At 34.2% G+C, this 18,628-nt stretch overlaps 2 protein-coding genes across 2 annotated transcripts; both read right to left on the minus strand.

Moving 5' to 3' along the window:
- Nucleotides 1-1,849: 1,849 nt before the first annotated feature.
- Nucleotides 1,850-11,434, minus strand: LOC145556418 (uncharacterized). The gene is made up of 4 exons (XM_081618073.1): nucleotides 11,092-11,434; nucleotides 10,747-10,845; nucleotides 10,583-10,653; nucleotides 1,850-2,295 (listed from the first exon to the last, which is right to left on the minus strand). Exons 1-4 carry the CDS (start codon nucleotides 11,251-11,253, stop codon nucleotides 2,055-2,057), a joined length of 573 nt encoding a protein of 190 aa, XP_081474199.1. The 5' UTR covers nucleotides 11,254-11,434; the 3' UTR covers nucleotides 1,850-2,054.
- Nucleotides 11,435-12,835: 1,401 nt separating this feature from the next.
- Nucleotides 12,836-18,090, minus strand: LOC145556419 (putative glycosyltransferase At3g07620). Its single transcript, XM_081618074.1, has 5 exons — nucleotides 17,857-18,090; nucleotides 15,116-15,868; nucleotides 14,905-15,029; nucleotides 14,299-14,647; nucleotides 12,836-13,687 (listed from the first exon to the last, which is right to left on the minus strand). Exons 2-5 carry the CDS (start codon nucleotides 15,749-15,751, stop codon nucleotides 13,019-13,021), a joined length of 1,779 nt encoding a protein of 592 aa, XP_081474200.1. The 5' UTR covers nucleotides 15,752-15,868; nucleotides 17,857-18,090; the 3' UTR covers nucleotides 12,836-13,018.
- Nucleotides 18,091-18,628: the final 538 nt, after the last annotated feature.

Genomic DNA, 18,628 nt, shown 5'->3' on the forward strand with positions numbered 1-18,628 from the left:
TAATTTGAAGGCGAACTTGATAAAGAATTGTTAGTGTTCGAGTTCGCGGTAGCTAATCGAGCTTAGCTTTCTAAACCTTTGGCTTGTTTAGGCCTGTTCAAATTTTGTTCGCGAACATGCTAGTTATGGAGTGGTTCACAAACCATCCTGTTTTCGAACACCTTACCAAATATTTCATCACATGAATTTTGTGTCCAGCAAATTCACTAACAGTACAGAAAACCACAAATACTTCCAATAGGAGTAATCTGTCAAGTTTTTTTTTAGGATCATTATGAACATTTATGAGAAAAGGTACATCAAAGTTACTGGACTTTATGGTGAAAAAAGTTTGTAAACCAAAGTCAAAGTAATAGAAAATTCTAGAATTACAGTGTTTCAGGCTTTCAGCCAAAGTGTTGAGTTGAGTAAAAACCTTACACAGGTCAGATGACACAACAATAAGAGGTAGCAAATTCTTCTAGTACCAAGGTGCATTTAGTTTTTAAAAAGTGGTACTCGTACCAAGATTTGAATCAAATCTCGTCTACAACAAACAATAACTTATAACTCTTGATGACTCGATACGTACACAAAATAAAAAGAATAACAAAAGAAAGATGTCAGCATTTGATACACTCATGCAATATACCGCCTTCTTTTAGCCATAAATGAACCTGGGCTTCCACGACCTTAAAGATGCAGAAAAGAAAATGCATAACTTGATACGAATTATTTTTTCCATGGGATTGTCACATGCAACGCAACAAACAGTGCACAACAATGGAACCACCAGCATAGCAGCACCTACTCGGCTACTCCATGAGGCTTTTGGTGTATAACACGGAAGTAACAATTCGTTGATAACGAAGGAAGTATTGTGACTGATACAAACATACACCCTTTATTTTTTCCAACGAACACACACTTATCAGAGCCTATTCAGCTGTGAATTGAACTTGAGTAACCTTTATTCATCTGAACATATAATTTTGTTATAACTAGGTGAAAAAAACTAAAAAAAAAAATCATTTTGTCAAAAGCACAAATTGCAGCTTTTAACAAACAAGGTAACAGTAGTCAAAATCCATATATTTTTAACTTGGACAAAATCTTAAATGTCACAATCATCTAAGACTTCCTGTTCCTCCTGAATGGCTGCAATTAAACCACATGACTAAAAAATTGTTCATAAACTTTGCTGCCATGGATGGAATATAACAGTGCATCAATAAATCATCTCAACTCATAAATAATCACCACCTGAGACAGATATTTTTCATTGTTTTCGCGATCCTCGCTGATCAGTCCACATGATGATCATGTGACATAAGTACACATCAATGGTAGGACAATTAATAAAAAAAGTAAAAGAGAAGAGTTGATTTTCAAGAATTTTTCTGAAAAACTGATAATGGAAACCACCCATCTAAATTAAGGCATTGTAGGGCACAGGAGTCATGTTTTTCCCTTAAAAAGGCCCATACAGGGACCATCACGGAGACATTTTACTGACCTTATTATAAATGCAAATGCACATGGAATTGCTAGGTTTCTCCTCTTCTGATTTTTAATTTTTTGGGTCTGTGGGTGAATTAAAGACTGATATAGTTAAAAATATACCGGGAACCGCTCGTTATAACCATGCATTCAGATGGCCCATGAGCATTCAATAACCAACTACAGGTAAGAGTTTTTTAAAAAATACAAGTATACAGTATGCTGCTAAATGAAACTTTGATATTAAATCTCAACAAGAAAGATGTTTTGAGATTAAGCACAAAGAAGATGCGTCAGATAATTCTGAAGAGAAACTAGCAGTCAGATAAGTAGAAGTGTAGAACCACTGGAATCAATAACACAGTTGAGCTGTATAAAAGAAAACTTGTATTTTATTCCTTTATTCTCGAATCTGACAATGTATATCAGTGAAAAAAGGACTTCAACTTATACCCTATAAGATTGTTACAATGGACTTTTGCTATGGTATTGTTCAGAATTTGAATGATAAGGAAACTAACCTTGTGGAATGTTCTACAAATACTTTTTGCTATGGAGTGCGAAGGTACCATACTTTATGCTCTCCTTCTTTTAGCATTCCCAATGACTTCGTCATCACTGTCTTCAACAATTCTTTTCTTGGCCTTCATATCACCGTTCTTAGATACAAGCTTTTGTCTATTTGAACTTTCTGGTCTACTAGGTGCAGGCGTCGATTTTATAGGAGTTCCCATCTTAAGTTGTTTCTGCTTTCGCTGTTTCCTCTCAAAGGCCTTTTTAGCTCTTTCAGGAGACAATAAACCATGTTCCATCAACCTGCAAAACAGCCCTTGTTATTGCCTTCATATCACAATTATCAGATTATTTAGTCCAAGTCACATAATTGATTCCTATATGGAAATCAATTCATAACTAACAAACAAAAAACACATTTTTTTTTTCCTCCAGATATCTGCAACAGTGAGCACGTCAAAATATATTCAAGAAATTTTCCCAGAAAATTGAGCAAAATAACTCCAGAAAATCCCTAACTGAAAGAGTCCCAAGCTATGAAATAACATTATTTGGCCAGCTAATTCCAAGCTGTAGATCAACTTGAATACCGCAAGAGAACATACTCCGTAATAAAAAAATCAAATTGTCAAAAGCTAATCATCATTTAGCTAAAAAAGCTCCAACTTACAACAATAGAACTTTGAAATGCAAAACCAACAATCCTAATTCCTTAGAAATTGTCGGAGAATAATATTGACTCACTCATACTTCATTCTTCATAATCAAAGAAGGGGGGAAATTTGTTGTTTGTCCACTTCTAAATTCAGGTCCACATTAGTCTAATCAGGAAATGCTGAAGCCCACTAAGTAAATTTTCCGTTCTCAAATAAATCTAGCTACATATAAAGTGAAGACTGACGTTTAAAATTGACATCTAAGCTAAGGCATGGATAAAACCATCCAATTTTCAGCACGAGTGTAATATCGTTTATTACATAAGAGAAGGCATTTATGCAACCTTTATTCCATTATGACGCATAGCTAACATCCAAACAGCAAAATTTAATGCAGAAAGCCAGCCTGAGATTTACGGTGGATTTTAATTATGTGAATATTTATGCAGAGAAAACAACTTTATGATTCAATTATTTTTATACCAAGTTTTGCTACAGACAAGACTAGTTGAAAGCCTAGAAAATTAAAAATGAATCTGTAGAAGCAGGTCATTTGACATTATCAGTACGGCAGTGGAGCCTAGGTAATTCTCTAGAGATCTAACAAATGATTTTTAGCTCCCAAAAGAAAACTAGCTCAAGGACAAGTTGTGCTATGGGTAGTATCAAAAGAGCAGAAGTGCATGTGGTGTTTGCAACGGTAACGTCTAATCATAATCAAACACATCCACAAGGCATTCAGAAACATCATCAGGACATATCATTGGAATGAATATCAGAGTATGTGAAAAGATAGGAGAAATCACATAGAATTTTTTAAAAGTTGAAACAAGAGAAATAACTCCCCCTCAACATCGTTATCATCTGGGAAATTCCATATGATAATGGTCATAAATCTGTGTTCTGTAAACTTTAATACGGTGGAGAATAAATAAAGGCTTGATAATCCGGTCATGAAACAATCAATGTGGAAGGCACGCGGCCTTTCAAATTCCCTCATTCACTGCAATCACCTTATTTTCATTTCAGGGTATCCCAGATGTTTTAATGGCTGGGCTGATAATATGGAAGGAATTTGATAGCTTGAGGCCTTGAGCATAGAGTTCAACTGTGAAGTGAATATTAATTCAAAATTTGAAAGAATTACTGGCAAAGGTGGAAGCTTTATTGGTGGGGAATGGATAAGGAAGAGGTAACATTGGAGCTTGTTAGCTGCCATGAAGGGGGTGGGACTGAGAGTAATTAATGGTTTTTATTTTTATTTTTTTTAATTTAACAGATATTTTCATTAATTTGCATTTTAAAGTCACTAAAGTTTGTTAAACGATAACAAGGATCATTTCAGAAAATCAAATTTTTAAAATTTCCACCATACGAAACTTTAAAGAATGCAGAGTCACCTCAGAATTTCCCATATAACATTTTGTTAGCATGGGTGACAATGTGACATACAACGTACCGTGTGAGCAATAGCTGCAACACGCCCCACTAGGTCAAATACTTAATACAGATCTCTGCTTTAACAAAGACTTCGAGGACTAACACAATTTAAACATGCAAAAAGATAGAAACTTCAACATCACGACAACTCAACCAACACCAAAAGAAGTTCAGCTGATTATGAATAAAGCAAAGGATATGATAGTGGAAGGTCCACGCCACAGTTGTATATTCTACTGTTGAATCAAAAGAGTCCTTGTCAACTATTCAAGCAAAAGCTTTCATGATTGTCTCCATTATTATCCAAAACCTCTGAGGCTGCGAGTATTATGATTTGGACAAGTAAATAAGTAGCAAACAATTAAGCAGTTGAGCAAGCACATTCAATAACTATTAAGATGTTGCTCCTAATCGGATAAAATAAAGGAGGTCAGGTAATTAATCGAGTGGGCTCTGCCAGTTCTTGTAGTAGTTGATAGGTTAAATTTCACGGTATTAATCAAATAATTTGGAATGAAGCAAACTTAACTAAAACACAGAGAATCAAATCAAATGAAGACAAACTCTACAAGCTAGCAAAGAAATTCCCAACTAGAAATGTCCTGACTGACAAACAAAGGACCAGATTCACCAATGAGTAGTCAATTGTCGTTCTTAACCTGAGTGTGAAGAGTAATAGAGAGATCTAACTAGACAAATTTGGATACCTAGATGGTAGAGTAGCTTAATCTCTGAAGGTCTATCAGTAAACAAAATAGCTTATCCCAATCATAACCTTCCAAGCACAACAGACAGATTCATACTAGGTTTTGTTGTTGTTCAAAGGAGGCAATCATTACACAAAAAAGGTCATAAGGTATTCACTCTGAATACTCATTACACTGCATAATGGTATTATAAAATATTAGCTATTAGGCATGAAAACTTATTTTGAGGAGCTTCTCTAATGTGGCCTCAGCACGTCATGGGACATTATTATACAACTGAGCATTGTCATTTGAGAAATAATTGGTGCTGAGTGGATTGTCAGAAACATATATAGCAATACCATTACAGAGTTCCATTCCCTTGAATGTCAGCGTCACGGAACCGAAAGAATCATGCTATATAAACTCATAATACCAATAGAAAGACCAACCACCATGAGCATGCTCCTGAATGCACTAGTCTACACCCAATATATGGCATTACAATTTTGTCCACAGGGTACGTCTCCATAATCCAGACCACCAATAAATAAGCTTATCATCACTCACCAGCTTACAAGACAGTTTGCTGGTGCAAATGGTGCCTAAGCAACTACAGTGAACCAAGTGTTAATAACTCTTGTAATGGAACTACTAAAGAAACATATAGGGATCTCAAGTCCAACTATATATGTCTAGTATGGGAGGCTGTGCAAATTTAAGTGCATCGGGGAGGTATGGCTCATCAACACTTTTTGATGAGTGGAACAGAGCATAGGCATACTGACTTCCAGTCATCCCATATGAGCTTATAGCTACAGCCACTATACACAGGCACCAGGTATTCTAAGAAAGGTCTACTTTCATTGAAAAAAATATACATATATACTCCTGAAATGGATATATCCACTTCATACTAGTTCATAAACTAAATTTTGGATTAAGAACTCAAGAAAACAGAGGAAGCACTAATCAGGGTTTAGATACAAGAAGTCAAAGTGGAATACAAAAACAACTAAATGTTTAATGTACTCATTTTAAGTTTGCACGATACATTGATGTCTTCCTCAAAATGGCAAGACTTGATGAAAGACAATAATTGCATGAGAAAAAAAAAAAAAAAAAAAAAAAAAAAAAAAAGAATAAGTTTATGAGAAAGAAAGCAGACAATTCATTAAACATATAATCAGACATGTATCTTTCTAAAACACAATTATACTATTGTAAATAAGAAGGTTTCCAGCGAATGACTGGTGAGATGAGGTTTTGGTGCTACCTGAAAGGAGTCAAATATTAATATAAAGTTATTGTCTCTAGAGAGATCTGCTTTCATGGTAATCAAACAATAACTCATCTTTTCTGAACGTCCTTTTACTAAGCCCAGGGAACACCATACAAGTGGGTCGGATGGTCAAGTCAATCCATTCTTCTCTGAATTGTTTTTACAAGAGAATTACATCTTCACTGGATATTATGTCGCATACAGGATAACAGGGTTTTTTTAGGAAGAAAAGAATATCCATTCAGAAGGATATCAAGAGCTACAATTCTACAAATAAGGAAGCAAATCAAGGGGGGGAATCAGAACTCATTACACTGAAAGGAGAAATGCCAAAGAAATGCTCATGAGAATTTGACTGTAGTTTAGCTAATTAGAACACCAGATCGCATAACAAAGCCAAGAAGACTATCCAAAACATTCCTCTCAAACCCAAGCACCCATATATTAGCAAACCCACCGCAAAGCTGTTCGCCACTTTAGGCTACCAAACTTCACAGGAGCATAAATGATCCAATGCATTTAATAGGAAAACCCATTAACTCCCTACCAAACTACAAAGCCTCTTCCATAGGTAAGTCAGTGCACCTAACAACCCAAAAACAGGGTATTCACAAGTCTCCCCAAAACAGGAAAGAAAAGGCACACATGAAGAGATGATAATGTGTTTCACCTACAGGCAGACTTTCAACAGTACTGAGTTTCTCAAACTAAAAACCCACACAATTTCACCCAGCTCAGAGCCTTAGCCTTCCAAAGAATAATAGTAAGAGGTAAAGATGATGAACTTAGAGTTTATGTAAAAAAATTATACTATAGAATCAAGAATGCCCCACAATTTAGTCAGCTCTCCAAACTCCCAATCATAAAGGGCTATTCAAAACAAAAGTTCCAACAAGAGTTAAAACCATTCCTCCCCAAAAAATTTTATTAAGTTTGATGGGTAATTGAAAACAAACAGAGGCAAGACAAAGGGATACTAGAGAAGTTCCCACAAAATGATATTATCTTCATTATTTACCTTGTATTTGACCAAGAAAAAGGCGAGTGATGATAAACTCCCACAGGCTAGTACAGTGAACACTAGTCCTAGTTAACACATCCAAACCATTGCTTAGAAGATCATACGCACTTTGAATCACTCATTTCCTCCATGCCAAAGAGAACCAAATTCATGCAACACCTCAACTATTATCCCACTTAAGAAATGCTTTTAGATACCAACCTACCAAAATACAAGCTTCTTCCTTAAACCTACCATTGCATTTTCTCTAACAAGAAGATCTCCCTTCTATTAATCTACTCAAGGTTATAAGAAATCTCTCAATATCCTCTAAAATCTCCTACTACAAAAACTTACTATTTTACAGTTATACATTGGCTAACCCAAAATTTTTACATAATACATCCCTATTTCGATAAAATTACATTACTTAGAGAATGACACATTTTTAAGGAAAGAAATAGAGGCAAGGCTTCACCTACTCCTTATTACCCAAATAACCTAATCTAACCCCTTTCGTCCCCATTCACTCCACAAAGTAAGGTCATTTTTAGTATTTTTATTAGTAAAACTAACCAAATTTAGAAGTGTTGTAATTTTTTTGGAAACATCTCCTTTTGACAATTGTTGGAAATTTCAAGGAAATCAATTTTTTTACTAAAATGTGGACAAATTGGGATATGTATAGAACAACAAACAAAGTGTTGCAATTAAGAAATGAAGGATGTACTTAGTAATATGTAGACTAATAGACCTAACTCTTTAACCTTCACTAATGTCAATCTCTCATTTTATGAGCAATTCATCATCTTTCATCTCCTCTTCTCTAATCATACTCTAATTTATTCTACAGACCTAACAAGAATAACCTTCAGCAGTACGTACTAATTAGAGTTGGCGAGGTTTCAAATTTGGAGTCCTAACTGATTTCTTGGGTTTTGGGATGTAGTTCTTCCTTCAACCTTTGTGGGTCTTCTTCTTCTTGGTGGTCAATTTAGCACTTTTGTTTATGTTTCCATTGCTGTGATAAAAATAAATAAATAAATAAAGCTTGGAAACCAAAGCCTCTATCCAGCCTGCCTATTTATATGTCCATGTTCCGATCTTCAACTCAGGACTCTTTAATATATTTTTTCCTATCCCTATGACAACATCATATAAAAACTCCACCCACTAAAACTTCATTTGACACCTAAGTTTTGGTCATTTTAGCTGGGTATTTTTCTTCAACCAATGGAAACTAAAAGTATTCTACACAATTTGGGGTGGGGGGTGGGGGGCATCTAATCTCCAAACCCTGAAAGATTTGTGAAATCACCACAGTAGGCAACTAGGCACAACTTCAACTAAAGTTCTGAGCCTAAAATATAAAATCCAATAGAGGGGGAGAGAGGATCAGCCATTGACAAAGTCCTTTAAAGTTTTGGACAAATTTTATTCACCCAAGTTGTTATAGATATGAAAAATCAGATTTGTAGAAATGAGGAAGAAGAAAAATTAGGGTAAATTTGACAGTTAGTTTCCCCAGCCAGCTAAAAGCCTTCCCTGTTTCTTGATTGGTTTAGCAGTCCAATTAAATCACCACTAAGATTACAACCTCAGATCTTCGCTTGGAAATTAAATGATACTCTCTCAAAAATTTCTGCTTCCTTTTCTCTAATTAATCTATCCTATATATATACCACTAGTAGCCTTCCTCCTTCAATTGATTTTCCTTAACTAAAGTGCCCCTCCCCTTAAGGCAAGTCTTTTACATATATGTATCTCCATACTCATAACACAGTAGATTTGTTTCAAGATTAATTTATGGTGAAGTCCAAGGAATTGCACTAACTGACTTTCTGTCTGTCTATTTTCAATCTCCATAAGTCATATGTATACCAAATTTTTAAAATCACAAACCTTTAGGGACAAATGTCGCTTCTTCCCATTCACCTTTGACCTTTAAGACTTCAATGTTCAACATCCATTCCTCATTTAGTCCTTATTCCTTGTACCTTCAAATTCAATCTCTCAATTAATTATATTCTGTTCACAATATTTTCTCCTTCATTTTCAACTCTGATTAAACCGCTGAATTCAATTGGAACCTTCACATTTTCTAATAATGAATCAATAAGTGAAAGAGGTGAGCTTAAAATGATAGAATTTTGTACTGTTAATGATTTTAATTAGATAAATCAATGGTACATCTAATTGTGCAGCTACATCTTAGTTTTCCTCCCTTGCCACAACCTTAATTCCATTTTGGATATTTTATTATATAATGTGTATATCATCACTTTTGATTTTAAATAATTCCCAATTTCCCTAGATGTAGTATGTGTGTCACTGTGTCACATGAGCCAAACATCTACTTAGCTTCCAAGGTCAGCATTCTAATAAATGACAATGACCTGAGTTACCTGATGCTATATGGCAGTAAATTATTACTCGTATCAAAACTCTGATATACCAATGACAAATCCTGATCATGCAGCCATAAGAATCTTGAGGTTGAAATTGTATAACTTCATCTCAACCCATGTCTATAATCAGCTTCTAATCATGTTATGTCATTATATACCATATCATGTAAAGCATTTCTCTTCCCCAAAGCCCAAGTGAAACAAAATCCATAGCCTGTTGTAATAACAGAAGTGCACGGAATTTTGCTCTAAGGTAGCTTGGAAGAGAAATATATGTAACCCAAAGAGAATTTAGGTTACATGGTTCATAATTCAGAATAGAATTGCATCTAAAGACAGTTTAAACAATAGCAAATCAACAGTTATCCTCTTTGCCTAGAGAGAAGTTGAATCTGTGATCATCTTTTATTTTTCACCAGCTGTTATGCTAAGGAAACCAGACAGTAGTTCAACAAGTCTTACTTTTGCTCAACATTTTAAGGCCTCTGATGTACTTTGATGCTGAGAAGACATGGTTGGTCATTTATGAAGGAAGAAAGAAAAAAGAAGCAAGCTGTATGATAATTTTTAGCTGAAACAGTGTGCATTGTGCAGCTACAAGACATGCAACTTTATGTAGAGAAATGATGTATTAATGTTTTGCTTGTATGAGTTGAGAAATTTGGTTTCACAGGAAGAGTTTTAGCACTCAAACTTTCCTCAAAGATGAGAGTGCAAAGATATTGATGCAATTTGAAGTGACACTTCTGAGATTTTGATTGTATTTGGTTGTCTAACTTGTCTTCAATGATTTTTAGCTTATTTATTAACGTAAAGGAAGAGCAACAATTATGTAAATATTAAGAACATACGTTGCCAAAAACATTAGTTAAAGGACTTAAAACTAATTTCCACCTCAAGAATGCATGAAGGACATGCACAGTGATGCTAATCAATTCTAATTCCAAAGTCCTAAGTCTCCTAACTCGGTCAGACAAGTAGCACGATATCTCTCCTTCACATAATGCACTTTACATAATATCCCCATAGAATACTCATTACAGCAACAACCAAGGCCGAACAAAATAACAATAGATTCACAGACCATCACAATAAGCACAGAACATTATAATGCTCACCAGAATTCTGCCATTTCGCTACTTGGTATTTGTTTCGACAACGATTCATAGAATATCCTCAAGGGCTCCCTCTGTCAACAAGATCACATATAAATAAGTTACACCAATGTGACAAGACATCTGCTATAATGAAAAATTATATCAATAATTCAATCCAAATTTACCTCCTCTGGAGGGTCATATTTCTGTCCTGTCAAATTGAAAACCTTCTTTTCCCTTTTCTTCTTAACAGGTGTTGCAGGTACAACTGCTTTCCCTTTCTCCTACAAATTCAAACAATGACAAAAAACAATAATCAGCTATTAATCAGCTATAGATAATAGTTACGAAAGCCTATGTTACTCGGACTTTTCATTTCTCGTCTAATCCTGGACACTACAAAGCAACAATAAATCCACTTACCCACATAGATTAACAAACACCCAATAAACCAATATGTAAACTGACAGTTAAATTATAAAAAATTCACCACATCATCCAATAGAAATTAAGAATCAGAAAATGGGTACCTCAGGTTTTGCAGTTTTTACTGGGACAGACTTATTAAACTTGGAATCAGCAACAGATTTTGAAGGTTCAATCTTTTTCTTTAAAATGGGTTTGCTTGAAGAAGATGAAGGCCCAGCTTGATTCCTGTTGATGGGCTTCATCTTCACAGAAGCACTTGCCATTGAAATAAAAAAAAAAAAAAAAAAATCTTTTTAATGAATTTCTTGTTTTTTTTTTTTCTTCAGAATTTATTTAATTGAATTTTCAGACCATCAAAATAGAGTATTGCAATGGATAGATCTGATCAAAATCAGGGGTTTTTATTATCATGTCTAACCCCCTCTCACTTTCTCTCTCCTCCTCCACCTCCCCTGTCTGGTTATGGAATTTGGTAAAGAAGCTACCCAAAAAAAAAAAAAAAAAAGTAAAAAAGTATAAAAATTAATAAAGGGGAAAGGGTGAATTGTGAAAATGGAGAAACTTTTTCTGGGTGAAAAAAGGTAGAAGGGGCAAGAGGGCATTGAATATTGAGTGGTTAAATGTGGTTTAACAATTCTCTTCATGATATCTGCCATTTTTCTTACGTTTCTCGGAGATTAGTGTGTCCGTATTGTAGATTCGTAGGTGATTTGTTGCCTTTTGAAAGGAAAGAGTATAATGGTTTTTTTTTAAAAAAAAAAATTTGTAAATTGCAGTCATTTAAAATTCGTATTTTGCAAATTGCAGCCTAAAAGTTCATATAAATTGTAAATTACAGCCCGATTCAACTTTTTCATCGGTTTACAAGTTGAAAAATCTTCGATTAAGGTTTTAGGGGTCATTTTAGGAATTTAGGGCTTAGGGGACCGAATTGAGCTCGGAATTAGCAAAAAAATAACGCAAATATCTCGTTTTGCGTAACAAAAATGTATCGATTTGTGGGAAACTGTAAATATGAGACACTTACGTTATTTTTTTGCTAATTCCGAGCTCAATTCGGGTCCCTAAGGATTAAATGACCCCTACAACCTTTACTGGAGATTTTTCAACATGTAAACCGATGAAAAAATTGAATCGGGTTGCAATTTACAATTTATACGAACTTTTGGGCTGCAATTTACAAAAAAAAATTTTAATGGCTGCAATTTGCAAAATACGAACTTTAAATGGCTGCAATTTGCAAATTTTCCTTTTTTTTTAGTACAAAAGTACACATGCAATTTAAATGGCAAAAGCTAATGAACGTCGGCGTTGGATAAGCTAGTTAAAAGTAAAATGATTAAATTAAAATGAATATTAATTATACCGATTGATACGTGATTTTATCATGTTTTCACAAATTAATATCATTTTAGGCAATATTTTAAATGCTCCAACGCTCCAGGTGCGTTCATTAACAAGATTTTTTTATATATATAGTTGAATACTTATGTCAAAGAATAATTTCTTTCTAAAGTGAATATCTTTAGTTTAACCAACATTTAAAATATAGACTATATGGTACTCCATGCTAACTAGTCATGCATACCATGGACGTTTTAGTGAAAAAAAAAATAAAAAAACAAAAAGTGATCTCTTTCGATTTCAAGAGATCATTCTCATCAACACACGTCAAAAACTAGATTAGGAAAATACGAGTAATTAATAACCCCTCACTTAATGACATGGTCATGTGTGAGATGATAGGCGATCCCCTCGAAATGAAAGAATTCGATTCCGCCGTATTGTGTACGACGCGTAGATGTGATACTATAATAGCATCTGGATTCTGGAGCACTATACTACAGTATCAATGAACTAAATTATTTCAAGTTTACAATTACAAAGTTTTTTGATATTAACACAAATTATATACATTAATTGAACAAATAAATAAAGAATTAGCAACCTCTACCAAAAACATTACAAAAAATAATACAAACAACAAACTAATGTTGGAAACTTTCCATACCTATTAACATAAATAAATCATTTAGGTCTAAACTGAAAAACTCTGTTATACCAAATTGAGTGAAGAATCATATGAAACAAATCATACTTGAGAGGTTTAGGATGCCACAAGAAATGCTGCTGTACCTTTTTAACCCTCATTTGCATTCGAAAAAATGTCTTTTCTGGTATTGAAAGAAGGATGTTCTTCAAATTTGGTATATCTTTCTCGGCCACAAACACAGCAAATGACTCCCAGTTCAATGTCTCGAAAAATGGAGGAATGAAGTTATCTGATATGATCACCGGGACACATTCATAGAAAATGGCCTCGACAACTCGTGGACTATTGACTTCGTACCCTCTAGGACAGATGCAATACTTGCTGGTTTTCATGTAGTTGATGTAGTTTCGATTGTCCTTAGAACGTGGCATGCTACCGAATATTTTCATGTCAGGATCAATATTGTTGCCCCAAGATTGTAAAAGAAGTGGCCGGAGGTAACCATGCATATTTCCAGCATAAAAAGCTAAGGTTTTTCTCTTGGAAGGAGGTTTTCCTCCTATATCTCTTAAAGGATTTCGTGCTTTTCGTACATATGTTTCAGGGAGGGATACATCCTTGCCAAATTTGAATCCTTCTTTGACATCAGCATTGCATAAAGCTCTAATGCAATTAGCCATTATCCGCTTTGTTTCAGATGGAGCCTGTGAAGGGAAAACAGTGAACGAAATCAGCACTCATAATATTGATATAGGGTATCTCAACTTAGTAGAGTAATAATAGTTGTCAAATTTTGTCCCAACCTCTTACAATCAAGGATTCAACGTGGTTCTCTGAAATTTCCGTGTCAAAAATCATCTTACTCGTATCAATATAAGTGTTTTTTTGAAAATCAAATCATAACAACAATTGTCACGAGGGCATTCTAGGCTGCCTAGTAGTGATGAGCAGGTGGTGTTTGAAGTCCAAGCACGGGATACACCTTAATCAATCTAGTATTGTACGTGCATCCTATAAAATTTGTTTGAAGGCCAAAAACCAAAAATTAAAAATAAAGAACCAGATTCTTGAACAATATAAGGTCAACTGATCTTAATTTGACTATGCATTAAGCCAAATTGGCAAATAATCATATTAAGATGCCCTGCATTTTCCTCTGAATTGGCACTAGGCAGTTGTGTAGCACAAACTTCCCTAAGTAAAGCGGACTCCATAAGAACTTCAATCGGTTCAAGAAGAAACATACGAAATTCAAAGCATATATTTTCTATGTTTTAGTCATAAAACTTGAGAAGATTAAGCACAGGAAGCATACCCAATCATGGCAAGCAACAAAGAAGTGATCTGCACCCTCAGTTCTGTTCCAATAGGGGTACTTTGTTGATATCATACTCACATACTCCCTTAAATGCTGTATAAGGTTTTTGTGGCTATGTGAATTGGGCACGTACAATGCCTCCTCCAACTGCCGAGAACTGAAAGGAAGGTAAAAGAGGTGTGCTTCCCTGGGTCTCTTGGTGACATAATGCCGGTTTGATTCCATCTGTTTCATAAACCATCCTTCGGAAGCATATATTCCCTCAAGTGGTGGCCTGTGGAAAATTCTCCTGTCACCTTCCTTGTAGATGTAGACTTTAAGCATCTGCTCCATCAACTCGTAGCTCCTAGAAAAATTTCATAACATAGTAGAAAAAATAAATGAATATCTATCATAGTTACTGATATGATTTGCATTCCAGAAGCCTGGTTGTAATTAAACAAAAACTTGGCATAATGGTTAAGTCGCAAGATTAATATACAATTCGTGATCCAAGCTTCAAAAACCCAATTCCAAATGTGCAGTTTGAGCTTGATTTATGCATGACTAATGAAGTAATGAGAGTATAGGGAAAAAAGACAAATATAAGCGTTAGTGCATTACCTCTTAAACATGCTTGCATTGCGATATAATGGAACATAGAGTCCATCCTTCAAGGGAGGCGCATTCTCAATCAGTTGTTTTGCCAGTACTAGATCCTTGTCTACTTTTGATGACCATCGCGGTATCTAGAATTAGTAAGAAATTAAAAATTAATTAGCACAAGGAAATAGACTAATGCGGACAGTATATGAATTCAGATAACCATACATACCATTGTAGAAGGTGATAAATAGTTTTGGATCAACTCCTCACTCATGTCTGACAATGTAAGGACCTCCTTTTCAAATATTTTGGACTTTGGCTTCTTTTCTGATGCATGAACTAGAGGTGGAGGTGGCGGTGGCAGTAGCAGTGGCGGTGGAGTGCTTAATTCCATACTTAAATTAGGAGATACATTATGTGGTAAAATTAATGGTGCAACTGGAGGTTCTATTGGGGCCAAACTTAAATTCCCATTATCTTCCGGTGGTAAAGCAAGTCCTTTCAGAGTGTCAATGGATGAAGAATTACGATCAATTATATTGCCAGGATCAGGATTCTCCAAGATATGAGAACCATTTCGGCCTTCATCAAGTCCCACCGAAGAATTGTTCCTGTCTTCAGATATAATGCTAGTATTTCCAATACTCGGTGAACTCACATTGCTTGATAAGGATGTCGAGTTCTCACCAAAGAGACTAAGGTCCTTTGACACGGGGACTTCACCCCGAGAAAATAAGGACCATAAAGCACTACCCTTTGGAAATTCAATAAACTGGAACAATATAACAGTTATAAACACCAAACCAATTAGCCAAAGCAATCTTCTAGTTTCCACTTGAAAGGCTTTTAGCAAATCAGCTCCCATATTATAATGAATTGAATCCCAACCACAGAAATGTACCAGAAGATTTCAGTACTGGTGTTCCTCACAAAATTCCTTTGTTTTGTTTAACAATGAGGAGCTCATGATGTTGCTCAGCATCTGAAAAAAACATATTATAAGACAAGTTAGGCCATTGGAAAACTTGGTTATTATGTACACGTACGTGCATATGTGTAATGTGTTGATGAATGTCCAAGGATGGATGGAGGGTGGGGGTCATTGATCAATTGTTTTCAATGGTACATACAACATCCAAGCAAAAAGAATCATGTCGCTCCAATCAAGAAGATAAGACCCAAAAAGAGCACAAAAATAAATAAAACAACAGAAGCACTCTTAAGCTGCAAAAAGTTTTACTTTGTTTTAATATACTCCCTTCGTCCCAATATAAATTCACACTCGCCTTTTCAAGAAAAATTTGATATCCTCAATGCTCTATACCTAATCTTTCTTTAACTTTCTTGGTGATTGTTTGGTGGAACGTACATATTATTTAGATTATAACTCCCATGAGGTTCAATTCCATTCATTTGGTAAGTTGTTTGATTGAGAGTAGGAACGAAGTAAACATTCACACAATTATTTCCACTTACCCAAGAAGGACTAACCTAGGTAAGCTCCATTTACCTAAAGGCTTCCTACACTTTGAGGCCAGGTAAGTATAACATTCACATAAACCCCTTCAAGTGTTTTATTGCTAACCAAACAGCTTGACATAGTTCCACTTCTACGGAACTTATAATTCCCATGCGATCTTATGCTAACCAAACAAGCACTTAATTTCCGAGCTATATTCAAAAATTTCACATAAAGCCCTTTAAGTGTACGTCTTATGTTTTAATTTAAAAAAAAAAAAGTGTACGTTTATGTTAACCAAACAACTTGACAATGTTAATCAGTATGTACTGAATTCAAGAGCGTATTCTATATAGGGACATGGGGAGTTATAAATCTTATAATGTGGCGCTACACTGGCACACAGCACACTGCTACCTAATGGAAGATAATTAAGGAAGTATGAAAGATTAAGGAGGTTCCAATTTTAGATTATATGCACATTATAATAAATATATATTGGTTGGTTGAACGAACATTATGAACAGTAAAAAATCGGATTAATTATATAAAAAGAAAAAGAAAAAGAAAAAGAAACACGCAAGTGGAAATCTACTTTATACGAAGTAGTTTATACTTTATAGTACTCCACTACCTAATAATTAAACATGTACTCGTACTCATCAACCAATAATTAATTAATAAATACTCTTTCATACTCTATTAATTAATAGTAATAAATTAATAATGGATTTTTTTTTTTTGAAGAAAAAATTAATAATGGATATTATATTGAGAAGTAAATGAATTATGTGTTGCATTTTACATGCATATAAAATTCCAGTTATCCCAAACATTGAAAAAATAAATAAAATAAAATAATTCTACCTACCAAATCTTAAATGTCAAAATAATAATTGAAATTAAAGAGAAAATAAACACGACCAAAATTGCTGCAATAATACAATAAGGAGATAAAACCAATTTAATTACATGTACTACGTAAATAATGTAGTCTATGAGAATTTTTTTTTTTTGAAAAAATCAATAAACTTGAGATTAAACTTTTCAATCACTTTACTTAAAATTACAAAATAAAAAAATTAAAGAAAAAGAAAAGATAAAGAGGGAACAAGGAAAAGAAAAAATTAAAATTATTAAAATAAAGGACAAAAGAGCATAGCATAATAATACAGAATTACAGAGTACTTCGTTTATGAAGTATCCTCAAATGTCCTTTTCCTTATTCAACCTTACAGTTCAAGCAAACACAGTATTTTATTACTGTACTTGGTATTTGTATAGATTTTGAGATCCACCATGCAATTAATTTAAGATAATATAAAGTTTTTAGACCATCTATTAACAATAAAGAGTACAAACCCAGAAATTAAAACCCAAAAAAACAATTCATTGATCAAAATTCACAGAATAATTCAACAAGAAAATTCAGATACCCAAAAAGTACAAGAAAATATTCATTAATGAAATGACAAAAAACAAAAGAAAAGACAAGAAGAATTAAGACGTACCCAGTATAAACTTGAGCAAGAATCAATGAAAAACAGAGGAAAACAGAGGAATTTTGATCTGAATTTTTATGGTAAGAAAGTGATAGAGAAAGTTTGAGAGAATTTAATGTACAGTCATGGAATTTGGAGAGAGAAAATGTTGTAGAATTTTCCAAATTGGAGTGTTGGAAGACAAAGAAGAGTGTTAAGCTGACTTTAACTAGTTTGGGGTTTTGGGGCAAAGCCAAAGGTTGGTCCATAATTTAACTTTATATTATACCAGTACGAACTACGAAGTATTTGAGTGTTAAATTTTTTAACCTATGGTATTTTTTTTATTTTTATTAATAATTGGAATCTGACATTTCATAATGACTAAAACTTTTGTGTCTGGTGTCGTTAAGGAAAGGAAAATTTAATTTGCCCACGAGAGGGTAGCCAACGCGTGATGCTTTTGTAATTTTGTTCCTTGTTTGAAAATGTTAGCCATTCCAATTTGGTGTAGATGGGTCGTGGCCTGGCTTAGTGGGTTCAAATGTGACCCTGTGATGAGAGATTGAAAGGTGTGTTATATGAGGTGAACTCGAGTATGTTTGTTAAAGGTCGATATGGATTCAACATTTAATGTAGAAATGTGTGATAGATCTATATATGATTTATAGAGTTATGGACAATGCTTGTATTATGTACATATTACTACGTACTGTATGAATTAAATGTGTTAGTTATGTGGTATAATGTGATTCATGTGAATTGTAGTGTACTCACATGGGAAACGACTAAATATGCTTCA

The sequence above is a fragment of the Chenopodium album genome, chromosome 8 (genome assembly GCF_948465745.1).
Source record: "Chenopodium album chromosome 8, dcCheAlbu1.1, whole genome shotgun sequence".
In the NCBI taxonomy this organism is placed as follows: domain Eukaryota; kingdom Viridiplantae; phylum Streptophyta; class Magnoliopsida; order Caryophyllales; family Amaranthaceae; genus Chenopodium; species Chenopodium album.

Excerpts from the sequence above, each read along its gene's own strand:
- LOC145556418 (XM_081618073.1), bottom strand. The coding sequence starts at position 11,253 with ATGGCAAGTGCTTCTGTGAAGATGAAGCCCATCAACAGGAATCAAGCT. Across the intron at positions 10,846-11,091 it reads TAAAAACTGCAAAACCTGAG|GAGAAAGGGAAAGCAGTTGT; the intron begins GTACCCATTTTC and ends TTGAATTTGTAG. Across the intron at positions 2,296-10,582 it reads AGCGAAATGGCAGAATTCTG|GTTGATGGAACATGGTTTAT; the intron begins GTGAGCATTATA and ends GCTGTTTTGCAG.
- LOC145556419 (XM_081618074.1), bottom strand. The coding sequence starts at position 15,751 with ATGGGAGCTGATTTGCTAAAAGCCTTTCAAGTGGAAACTAGAAGATTG. Across the intron at positions 15,030-15,115 it reads ATTTATCACCTTCTACAATG|ATACCGCGATGGTCATCAAA; the intron begins GTATGTATGGTT and ends TACTAATTCTAG. Across the intron at positions 13,688-14,298 it reads TTGTTGCTTGCCATGATTGG|GCTCCATCTGAAACAAAGCG; the intron begins GTATGCTTCCTG and ends TTCCCTTCACAG.